Source organism: Pongo pygmaeus, chromosome 8 (assembly GCF_028885625.2).
Source record: "Pongo pygmaeus isolate AG05252 chromosome 8, NHGRI_mPonPyg2-v2.0_pri, whole genome shotgun sequence".
Taxonomy (NCBI): domain Eukaryota; kingdom Metazoa; phylum Chordata; class Mammalia; order Primates; family Hominidae; genus Pongo; species Pongo pygmaeus.
Window position 1 is genome coordinate 93,804,470 of NC_072381.2, and position 12,794 is coordinate 93,817,263.

The 12,794-nt window shown below is 36.5% G+C and overlaps 1 protein-coding gene across 1 annotated transcript in view; it reads left to right on the forward strand.

Moving 5' to 3' along the window:
- The window catches only part of LIPF (lipase F, gastric type), a 109,589-nt gene extending 97,638 nt beyond the window's left edge, over window positions 1-11,951 (forward strand). The window contains exons 14-22 of the mRNA XM_054435657.1: window positions 436-551; window positions 718-835; window positions 1,710-1,908; window positions 2,990-3,099; window positions 4,979-5,115; window positions 6,721-6,867; window positions 8,722-8,793; window positions 9,346-9,417; window positions 11,582-11,951. Coding sequence (XP_054291632.1) covers window positions 447-551; window positions 718-835; window positions 1,710-1,908; window positions 2,990-3,099; window positions 4,979-5,115; window positions 6,721-6,867; window positions 8,722-8,793; window positions 9,346-9,417; window positions 11,582-11,818 — 1,197 coding nt within the window. The 5' untranslated portion in view covers window positions 436-446 and the 3' untranslated portion in view covers window positions 11,819-11,951. The remainder of the gene's footprint in view (window positions 1-435; window positions 552-717; window positions 836-1,709; window positions 1,909-2,989; window positions 3,100-4,978; window positions 5,116-6,720; window positions 6,868-8,721; window positions 8,794-9,345; window positions 9,418-11,581) is intronic.
- Window positions 11,952-12,794: the final 843 nt, after the last annotated feature.

Here is a 12,794-nt window from a genome sequence, read left to right on the forward strand (position 1 = left end):
TATAGAGATTGGATATAGAGAAGTCAAAGGCCCACACATCCCTCACCCAAATCTGGGCTCTCAAAATAAGCAGGCAAAAGTCTTAAACACAAAGCATAATAAGGACACATTGTTATGCCAATTAGAGGCTTTTTTTTTTTTGCCAATTAAGATTAATTCAGTATGGCTTGAAACCAAGTGGGAAATGTTTTTAAACAAAAGGAATCAAACAGTGAAAACATGTTAAGCATTAAAAGCTTAAACATGTTGAGCATTAAAACATGTTAAGCTTTAAGTTACCTGTGCTGACATCCACATGTCTCAGTTTATTGCCCAACAGAATATAATCAAACCCAAGCATTCCTCTACTTGGCACAAAGGTAAAATTGACATAAAATATAAGCATTATGAAAGTATAATGGGTTAACCATGGCACGGGTTATTCTTTTTTTTCAGGCAGGTCCAAAATGTGGCTGCTTTTAACAATGGCAAGTTTGATATCTGTACTGGGGACTACACATGGTTTCTTTGGAAAATTACATCCTGGAAGCCCTGAAGTGACTATGAACATTGTAAGTTACTCTGGGGAAAAACTCTATAAAACTAAAAGATGCTATTATTTAAAATCATAATGAGTTAAAGATTTTATATGACCAATTAAAAATAAACAGTAATATTCATTTATTAGATGTATCTAAAAATCAACTAAAATTTAAACTTTTGGGTTTGCTTCCTCAGAGTCAGATGATTACTTATTGGGGATATCCAAATGAAGAATACGAAGTTGTGACTGAAGATGGTTATATCCTTGAAGTCAACAGAATTCCTTATGGGAAGAAAAATTCAGGGAATACAGGTATATATAAGCTTCTTTTCTTCCTTCCTTTCTCTCTTTTTTCCTTTCCTTCTTTCTTCCTCCTTCCCTCTCTCCTTTCTTCCTCCAACTTTTCCTTCTTTTGCTCTTCCCTTTTTCCTCCTTTTATTTCTTGCTAAAAATGTAATGTCTTGCTCATTCTGGAAATGCAAAAATAAGCTATATTTTCAGTCTTCAAGGAGATCATCATCAAGCCAATGAAATAGATAAGTAAATGAGTGATTATAATAATATGTGATAAGCTCAAGCTACAACTGTACATAGGATATTAAACTGAAGGTTTTAATAAAATCACCTAACTCAGCTAAGGGAGTCAAGGAAAGCTCACTCTCAGAAACAATAACTGGATGAAGATCTAGAGGATCAGGAAGAGTTAGCCAGGGTGTGTGTTGCAGAGGGGAAGATGGGGAGCCAATTCAAGGCTCATTTCCTAAACACATACAGGCTAATTTTCACTAGTACTATTAAAAGTTTACCTTTTACTCATTGTAGAAATGTTGTGAAGTACAAAAAGAAAAAAAAAAAAGATTACTTGGAATTTTACCACTCAAAGTTTACCAAATTTAACATTGTGCTGAATTACCTGAGAATATAATTTTTTCAACAGTTTTATTGAGATGTAACTGGCATATAATAAGCTGCTCATATTTAAGGTGTGCAGTTTCATAAGTTTTGGCATCTGAGAAATCAACTCCCTGAGAAATCATCACCACAATTAAGATAAGATATTCAAAAATAATCAACTCAATCAGGCAAATGTATTTAGTGCTAGTCATATGGAAGAATGTTTCTAGACTCACATTTATCCTAGAATAAGGAATACATTTATAAAGTTTATAAACATTTTCTTCCTTAGGCCAGAGACCTGTTGTGTTTTTGCAGCATGGTTTGCTTGCATCAGCCACAAACTGGATTTCCAACCTGCCAAACAACAGCCTTGCCTTCATTCTGGCAGACGCTGGTTATGATGTGTGGCTGGGCAACAGCAGAGGAAACACCTGGGCCAGAAGAAACTTGTACTATTCACCAGATTCAGTTGAATTCTGGGCTTTCAGGTAAACAAAAGGGACAATTAAAAATAAACACTGGGCTTTAAAAGCATAGGCATTTGCCCCTTCTAATCCAGTCCCATTTTAACAAATTACACTCCAAGTAGGAGGATAAACAAGTCATTTTCATTCTAATCCATTCTTGGATTCTTCCATGTACCTCATTCCTAGGGTAGCTTTTCCTTCAAACTTTCTGTGATCTCAGGAGTCTCCATTAGGGAATCCCTGAATGTGATTTTCCAAATGGAATGAACAATATGGCTGAAGCAAGGAAATTCACAGCCCCTGGAAAATTCCAAAGGAATGTCCATATGGATTCAAGAGAGAAGTAAAAACCCATTTGAGGGTAGGAGAACAGCAATCTGAATCATCATCAATAGGAGGGGTGGGGAGAGTGAAATTCAGATATCATGGAGAGATTATCATGGGCTTCTCTCACTGGTCTTCTTGTGCCTTATTCCTGGAAATTACTGATGGAGGTAGAGAACAGAAGAAAACCTGGCTGCTGATCCTAAGGCATGAAAGTGTTACAAGAGTTCTAGGAGCTGAAAGGAAACCTGTGTGTCCCAGGTGTAGCGGGAAAAGGGAAAATGACATGAGAGAAGACTGAGGTGCTGATGGGGCAGTAGTGGTGATAGTGAGAGCCTTGGGCCTCATTCTGAGTGCACTGAAAAGTTTTAAAAAGGGGAGTGGCATAATACAGTTTTCATTTTCAAAATATCATGTTTGCTGATTTGTGAAAAATAAAATAGAGAAAGATAGGATTTATATTAAATGACATGGAACACAGCATACACATTATTATTAAATCTGACATTTCATTTCAGGGATAGAAATAATTCCCACCTACAGATACTATATTGTTTGGATTCAATTGTGGCTGCAATGCTGCACTTCAGAAATGATGTCAGTTGTTTATAAGAAGCTGCCCCAAAGGGCACCTGACATCCACTGATGGTCTATAAGCATCAATGTTTAGAGAATCCAGTTTTCTGTATCCCAAAGGGACCATTAGCTATAAATGCTTGAATTTTAGAAACAATAGCAAGGAAATGTATTCACTTTCATTTTGTCTTTTTCCTTTCAGCTTTGATGAAATGGCTAAATATGACCTTCCAGCCACAATCGACTTCATTGTAAAGAAAACTGGACAGAAGCAGCTACACTATGTTGGCCATTCCCAGGGCACCACCATTGGTAAGTAATGGCAGTCAAGGCCAAGTGGTTTACTTCTCATAAACACTTTCTCAGTGGTTATGGTAGGCATGTTAGCAACCACACTAATTGCTTTCCATTCGTTTAACGCCTCCAACAACACAATGACATAGGGACAATTATAATTCCTATTATATGGGAAAACAAAACAAGGGGATACAGTCCGTGCAAGGTTACATGGATTATTACCAATAGGGTAGCTCAGGCAGTCTGACTCCCAAGCCCATACTCTGAAGCATTATACCATACAGCCACTGACCTAAGTTTATTCTATTCATTTGACCATATTTATGGGGCAGGCTCCTATGATGTATCAAAAGAATACAGAAATAAATAAAATAGATGAAAACTTCTGCCTTTGTACCATTTATACTCTAGAGATAGGAGGCAGAGAAAATAAAAAAGGTTAAAAAGTAAAATGTAATATATTTTAGATAATGGTAAAGCTATGGAGAGAAAATAACCCAGGGAATTACATTAGAGAGCACCAGAGGGGTTCACAGAAATTGTAGATCGGTAACACAAGCACTCTTTGGGTAAAGTCATGATGAAGGTCAGAGAGTGAGTCATGTGCCTACCTAGTAGGCATCAGATGTTCCAGGAAGAGAAAATAGCAAGTGAGAAGAATCTGAAGCTGGAGCACACCTAGTTTGTTCAAGGAACAGCAGTGAGGCTACGCCTTGTGTGGATGAATCAAATTGAGAAAGAGACAGAGAGAGTGAGATGAGATCACAAATGTTGGGGAGGAAAGACTGTTCAGGGCTCTTTGGCTGTTGTAGGGATTTTAGCTTTCACTCTGAGAAAAAAAGAAAACTGCAGAATAATTTTGAATCGAAGAGTTACATGATTCATAACAGGATCCCTTTTGTTGCCAGGGGCAAAGGGGCAGGAGCAGAGAACCAATTAGAGGACTCTTATAGTACCCATGTGGGAGATGGTGGTGACCTGGATGAAGGGTGTTCTTGGAAAAACCATTCTTCCACAAATAGAATCAGACTACATATTATATAGTTGTCTAGATCTGAAAGGGTTTTTTTTAGGCCATTCTTGAGTCTCATCAATATGTCATTATTGACAGTGGGAGGGCCTTGTCTGTGTAGCTACACTGCAGAGTTGAACTTGATAACTGCTTGATCACATCCTCATCTGCTAGTATACTACTGCTTACAAAATTAATTACTGAATATATTTACTATGTATAGATATTTAAATTCTCTTGGGTCCTCATTTATCAAGCATTTACTATGTGCCAAGAATCATGATAAATTCTTTCTTTACATGATTTACTTCCTTTAGTTCCTAAAAACCTAATGAAGCACTCACCACTATCCTTGTATTTCAGATAGGGAAACAGTGGTTCTTAGAGATTAGGTGGCTTGTCCAAGGTCACAAAGCTAATAAATCACAGAGCCAGGATTCAAATTGAGTTTGGTCATATTTAAATTTCTACTCTTAACCTTTCCACTTATATACTCTACTCATATTAAGTGTTAATTATCTCATTGTAATGAGATACATTTAAATTCATAAAAAATATAAATTCATAAAGAAATTCATAAAAAAATTTTTTGTAACCATATGAGTATCCTAAATTTGGTCTATTTTCTAAGGTCAGATAAGGGTTTATGATAACTTTTAAAATGTTCCAGCCTCATGTCCCCATAGAAAAATCTATCAAAATAAAATAAATATACCAAAATCTAATCACTCTGAGCCAGCAGAGATGCCAATTTCTCAGGCTGTCTCAAACACCATCCTTAGTAAGTCCAAAATAATGTCACCCTTATAAAAACAAACAAAACAACAACAACAACAACACACACACACACACCTTTTTCACCAGTTCCTTGTTGTTTTTCAGGTTTTATTGCCTTTTCCACCAATCCCAGCCTGGCTAAAAGAATCAAAACCTTCTATGCTCTAGCTCCTGTTGCCACTGTGAAGTATACAAAAAGCCTTATAAACAAACTTAGATTTGTTCCTCAATCCCTCTTCAAGGTATGCAATTCTCTTTAATTAAGTGAATCTAAGACACTCGATTGCCCATGGATTTTAAAGTTACAGAAAGAGAACAGAGTTATAAAAAGAGAATAATCATTTTTATATCCAAAAATGGAACTGTTCGCATCTGTATTATTTCTTCGATAGCACTGACCATGTTTGAATCTCCTTACAGCCTGCGAGATCCCCCTTTCTTTCTTTGTTCTTGATTAGCTTCATGTGGGTCAGCAATGCCTGGGAGTAGTTTTGCTTTTTCACAGATGGTTTGTTTATTAAGCACTCTACACAGTTGTGTCAAGGCTGTGATTCCACTCCAGGAGGAGGGAAGATGAAATAAAAACAAAACAAAATAGTCAAATGAGAAGACTAACCCACTTGGGCAAGAGAGACTGGAAAGAGGAGGGAAAGGAAGGGAAGGGAAAAGGAGAAAAGGGGGAAATAAATCAGTGATTGAGTGAGGCAAACACCTTGAGATCTCTCATGGCTTTCCCTTTTGGCTTTCCTAAGAGCTCCTTCATCTTTAAATGGGGGATCTCATAAGTCAGTGGTGTTGATTTCAATAAATTATGAATATTAAGTGCCTTATGCAGTAGGCACACATGTTATGGAATTAATCATTTTGTTTGACAATGCTTAATACCCTAATTCTCTCACCCAGTAAAACCAACACACACACACACACACACACACACACACACACACACTCTTTCCTTTAGGAGAACAGTTTAGCCTCAGGCTATAAAATATAAGGATTCCATTTCCTTCTATGGTTTTGTACTACTCATCTCTTTTCATTCTGTATTAATATGTATGTCTAAAGCCTAAGAGAACTTACCTATAGGCAAACTACATTTAGAAAACTTTTATTAAAATCTAAAATTTTGTGATGACCCAGAAATATTTATTGGCTACATTGATTGAGAACTTATTTCCTACTCATACTCAGATTTTCTGATAGGCAATGCAGACGTAGATTAAAATTTAGAAAAGCAATAGACCTCAAGTTAGAGGCTTGGGTAAGGATTCTAGGTATAATCGAGCTCTAATTAGCCCAAGACCCTAACTCATGTTAACCTCATGTTTCCTCATGTATAAAATAGAGATGACAAAATATCTGCCTTCCTCAAAGAGAGTTGGGGCAAACTCTTTCAATTCTTATACTGAGCCTCATTGCCTCTGTAAAGGCTTTGCTGAAAATATGGCCAAGTCACCATTTCTCCTCCCAAACTTTTCACAATTTATTGCTGAAATCTCACATCTTGGCACTTCATTATGACAGTCTGCCATGTGTTTTTAAGATTTTATCCCACAACTCCTATCACCCCAACTAGATTGTAACTCTTTGTGTCTTATACTTCCTCTCAGCAGCCAGTACAGTTCTCAGTGCCACAATAGATACCCAGTATTGATATCTGTGCTGCCCATTTCACAACTTTATTAGCGAATTAACTAAATGAAAGTATTGGAAATTCCTAAAACAACATGTAAATATAAGAATATATCATCATCCTAATCACACATGTATAAGTAGATTAGATAAATTAGTGAGTCTTTTCTGCAGCTTGATTGCTACAACCCTCTAATAGTGCCTTTATTTTTCAGATTATATTTGGTGACAAAATATTCTACCCACACAACTTCTTTGATCAATTTCTTGCTACTGAAGTGTGCTCCCGTGAGACACTGAATCTCCTTTGCAGCAATGCCTTATTTATAATTTGTGGATTTGACAGTAAGAACTTTAACACGGTTAGTATGCATTTCAATTTCTATATTTTGAGCAACATCTTTGATTACTTGTTTCATTGCCACTTAGAAGTGTTACTTTATGAGAACTAGGAGTAGGTTCAGAACTGCGATATCCTGATAAACATGAGAGAAATCACAAATCATTGCTCCCAATTTCATCACTTCCAGCATCCTTCCATCACCCCAATTGCCCCTAAACCAAATAAACAACATGAAGAAAAAAAACAATTCACTACTCACTTATGACCACCTAAATACTAGGTGTTACATTTAAATTCTGTAAGAGAAAGGACTGAACCATGTATTTTAGCAGGCTCCTTTGTGAGAAAAATGTCTAGATGTTGAATAAATGTTTTCAATAAATATTTCTAATGCTGACAGTCATTTTGATAAATCTTACAGACTATATTTCTGAGCAACTATTTATGTAAGACTTTGCCCATATTCTTTTTTTGAGATAGAGTCTCGCTCTGTCACCCAGGCTGGAGTGCAGTGGCGCGATCTCGGCTCATAGCAAGCTCCGCCTCTTGGGTTCACGCCATTCTCCTGCCTCAGCCTCCCGAGTAGCTGGAACTACAGGCACCTGCCACCACGCCCGGCTAATTTTTTGTATTTTTAGTACAGACAGGGTTTCATCACGTTAGCCAGGATGGTCTCGATCTCCTGACCTCATGATCCACACGCCTCAGCTTCCCAAAGTGCTGGGATTACAGGCGTGAGCCACCACGCCCAGCTGACTTTGCCCATATTCTTTATCTACCTTTTCATTCACTTTGTATTGAGTTGGAGTTTCAAAACATACGGACAAAATACACTATTCGTAGTTAAGAGTATGGATTTAGATCAGTTTAAATTCAAACCCTACATTTGGAACTGACTTAAACGTCTCTGTCTTGATTTCCTCATCCACAAAATGAGTTATTGTGAAGATCAAATGAGCTAGTATGTTTAAAGCATATAGAACATTGTACAAAGCATATAGCACATAGTAATAGCATATAAGGTTTTCTACTACTGTTCATAGACAACTATCTCCACTCCAAATTGTCACTTTAGTTATATACCCTTGAACACCTAAGAAAATTACATCTATTGATAAGAAGGTATAATTCTATGAAGTGTTGTGGTTACTTGTCATTCCATATGTGGAGTTTAACAGAGAGTAGCCTGTCCTCATCACACGAACAAAAGGCAGAACAAATTACTGTATTCCATTAGTGAGAGTCTTATAAGAAAAATAATAGTAAAATAAGACAAAGGAAACAAAGGAAATTAGAGATTTCATCCTCTGCATAATAATTTGCAGAAGACCATCTTCAGTCTCCAATGAAGATGGCCAATTTGTTTCACTCTGGCCACAGTCCGCTATATTAATGGCATTAAGAGTCACTATGAAGTGGCCGTCTGCAACTGGAGAAAGAAACTTCAGTTTGTTGCTTGGGGTTCTGCAAAGCAAGAGGCCTGTGTGTGAATATTTAACCTACAGCACTCTAGCACTGGGTAGAGAAGCATAAAAGCTGAGAATTTAGACTCAGAGACCCAAATTAAAGTTTCTGGCTCCATTCTGCGTGGATCTTGTACATTTCTCTAAACTTCTTTGTGCCCCAATTTTCATTTTGATAAAATGGAACTAAAAAGTTCTCCTCATTAGGCAGCTACAAATTAAATGGGTTAACACATGCAATTGCACTTTGCAAATTCTGAAGTGACATACAAATGTGTTGTTCATATCCTTCCAGTAAATGCTACCTTTAAACACTTGACCTGAATCAGAAAACATAAATCTTTACTGTTTTTAAGAAACTGAGTATGCGTCTTAGTATGTATATAATATGTGTGTCTGTTGATTTCTAGAGTCGCTTGGATGTGTATCTATCACATAATCCAGCAGGAACTTCTGTTCAAAACATGTTCCATTGGACCCAGGTATCCTTTTCCAAATGCTGTTAAAATTTATTTTGTGGGTCTCAACCTTTTTCACTTTACCTAAACACATTCTTAAAATATCCTGCTGAGCACACCTGGAAGGTAATTTTTCTGGCACTGACTACCATACAAAAATAACTATGAATTTATTTCAAAGAAGAAAATGCTTTCTTTTATATTTTATTATTATTATACTTTAAGTTTTAGGGTACATGTGCACAATGTGCAGATTTGTTACATATGTATACATGTGCCATGTTGGTGTGCTGCACCCACTAACTCGTCATTTAGCATTAGGTATATCTCCTAATGCTGTCCCTCCCCCCAGCAAATGCTTTTTGTGACTTGGCATGCAAGAAAAATTATTTTGAGCAAAGCTGCATTTAAACTTACATAAATACCTTGTCCTAGATTATTAATAATCTTTTGGAATGAGAAAAATGTTTCTTAATAATTGTTTAAATTGAAAATAAACTGCCTGGAAATGTTTGAATTTTATTTTTCACAATATAATAATTTTTATTTGTTTGCTTTTTCATTTCTCTATGTTAGGCTGTTAAGTCTGGGAAATTCCAAGCTTATGACTGGGGAAGCCCAGTTCAGAATAAGATGCACTATAATCAGGTAACCTTCTTAAAGTTGGAATTATTCACATTTTGAACAACAATACCAACTATTTAAATGTTAAAGAAGAAATTATGTTAACTGCGCATCTATTTTCCAAAGGAATGTTGATGTGCTGTCTCTCATTCTCCCACATGACTATGCATTCGTGCTGTGGCGGCTACGCTCATTTAAAGAGGTTTACAAAGCTGCCCTCGAAGTACTACACCCCTATGTGTGAGAGACTTCCCAGGACTTACCACTACCCATTGCCATTACACAGATCTGTCCCATATCCCAGATCCCCAGCACACTGTCCTCTCCTTTCTGAAGTACTAATACCTGATATAATAAGCTAATAATTCTAACTGTTCATGGAATTTCTGGTCTTCTTAAACGATACCCTTTCCTTTGTTGACAGCCAGAGGAGTGATTTCACTGGGATATATTCCCAAATAGAAGAAAAAGATGCTGTGCTTGCAGGTCAAGGCTGGAAATATTTTACAATAGGCAGAGGCCTTTGGCATAGGCAGACATATTAAGCAATCCTCACACTTGTCGTACTTAGAATCCAGACTTTGGAGTTTATCTTATCTGCAGTCAATATGAGTTTGGGCAGTCATTTCTTCATCTCTCCACCCAGGCTCAGGAAGTTGTTGACAGGATTTAGTGCTATAATATCTATAAGCTCTTAGCTCAGGGTAAGCTCTCAGGTTATCACTGACTATTTTTGAACAAGGGAAGCACCCTATAGTATTTTGTAACCTTCTCTTCTTCCTTTTCACCACATCCAATTTTTCCATCCAAGTAGCAGCTGAACAACCCTACTAATTTTCATTTGTTTCCACGACTCAAAATTTAGAAGGAATTTATATGTTTTCACAAAAATGTCCTACGTGTAGAGAAGGTGCCCCCCAACCTTGATTTTGCATTTTTGATATCTTTAAAGTTTTCAGAATAGCATGAGATCAAGCTTTTGTTGAAAACATTTTTTCCTCCACCATTACTTTCTCAAATCTCCAAAACACAGGCTTGCTTTGAGTCTCTCTTTCTACTGGGCTCTAATACTCATAATCAGAGGACTTCAGCTTAGAGGAACAAGAAACCCAGTCCCCAAGTCCACCCTTCTTCCAACTAAACCAATAATATACCAGGTTGGTCTTTAACTAACTGAAGCAATGACACTAATTTAAGAGCCGGGGCCAGCATCTAGAAAACTCTTTGAATAATAGGATGTAAGTAAAATAAACTGGGTTTATAATTATGAATATTCTCCACACACTCCCATTTCTCTAATATTTATGAAATATAATAGAAATCATGAAAATATTAGGGAAAATTACATATCATAAAATATTTTGCTGTGGCAAGTTGGCTATTACACAAAACGTGAGAATACAGAAACTTTTAGTATATTGGATTACTATTCTTGAAACTATGACCTAAAAAAATCTAACAAAATTCTCTCTGGGCAGCAAGAAAATTCGAGATAATTCTCTTATTCCTTTTTCTGCTTTGTAAACCTCTTTAAAAATCTATGTGTGAATTGTGATTTTTGAGAAATAGGACATGGGGATGATAATACCCTTTCTCAGAATTTGAAGCAACATTTTGTAAAATACTCAGGTAAGTATTCAATAATGACGGCTCCATAACTGAAACAACTGACCTATCCCCTGACCATAACTAGGAAGTCAATACAAAGCCAAAATAAATGACTCAGGACATTTTGAGATCATATTTTAGAGGGTTTGGGTAGAAACAACCTATTAACAATTAGAATCTAATCAAATCCATTTCCCTTAGCTTGAGTTGCAATCTATGTTCTTAATTTGTAAGACTTACTGTCTAAAGCCTTGCTACTCAGAGCATGGTTTGGAGCCAATGGCATCAGCATCACCTATGAATGCAGAATCTCAGGCTCTTCCCCAGATCTACTGAATCAGAATCTTTACTTCAACAAGATCTTCAGGTGATTCACAGGCCCATTAGAATTTGAGAAGCACTTATCTAAAACATATTGCATTCACTTTGCTCTATGGATAAAGGTGGTTTTCTCTGCGCAATCATTGCTAGAATTCACTTATAAAACTGTCAGTTAATGTTATACACTCTACTTGAATACTAAGTACTGGGTTTAAAGTGTGGTTACCTAAACGCTGGTTCTTTCTCTTTTGTTTTCTAGTCCCAACCTCCCTACTACAATGTGACAGCCATGAATGTACCAATTGCAGTGTGGAACGGTGGCAAGGACCTGTTGGCTGACCCCCAAGACGTTGGCCTTTTGCTTCCAAAACTCCCCAATGTTATTTACCACAAGGAGATTCCTTTCTACAATCACTTGGACTTTATCTGGGCAATGGACGCCCCTCAAGAAGTTTACAATGACATTGTTTCTATGATATCAGAAGATAAAAAGTAGTCCTGGATTTAAAGAATTATCCATTTGTTTTTCCAAAATACTTTATTCTCTCATACATAGTATTTTCATAATGTTTGACATGCAGTGCTTCTTTCTGTAATTTTGACTTTAGAAATATATTGGCATCAACAAACTTCCATTTGTCATTTTGAATTTTTTTAATTTAAAGAAATTTGATTTTTCACCTGGAAATTTATCTAGAAATATATTTCTAGATAGATTATATTCTAGAGAATATATTTCTGGGGAGGTGAAACTTCTCATTTTCCCATTCAGTTTCTCTTCTGAATTCACTTATATATGAGCTGTGAGTCATAAGTGTTACTAAAGGACAGTGTTGGCTTCATATTCACTCTGCTTATGTACACTTGATACTGAGTATATTGCTTTCTATTGTTGATGAAGCTGAGTTTTTCCATCTGTGTAGTGGGGCCTATCACTTGCTATTTTGCATATTTAACCCCATGGAAAGGCCACTTGGGATATAAACTGAATCAACTCACTTTCACTTCCCAGGGAGTGGAGAGCAAGTGTAGTTTGGGAAGCAACAGATGAAGTCAACCCTGATTCAGGAATTTGGGATGAAAAGGGTATGCTCTATTATTATTATTATTGTTCTGCCCTCATGTTTTTGGGTCTTGACCACCAAATAGGCACCAACTAACCAAACTATTTTTGAAATCTCTGCCACAGTGCTGGAAACCACAGGATCCAGAAACATCCCCATTGATATATCAATTAGGATGTACAACTGCCATCAGTAACAAAAAAAAAGGCTCACCCAAACTTTCAAAATTTCTAAACACACACAGCCTTACCTTGGAAATTTTATTAACCCCACAAATTTGTGACCTCATATTTTATGCAATTAAGTTATTCAGATCACACCTATTATGCTATGTTAGGGTTTGATGTATAAAATATAAATGAGATAAGGAATATCTTGTACCCAGCATAGTGTATAAAACATAGTGAG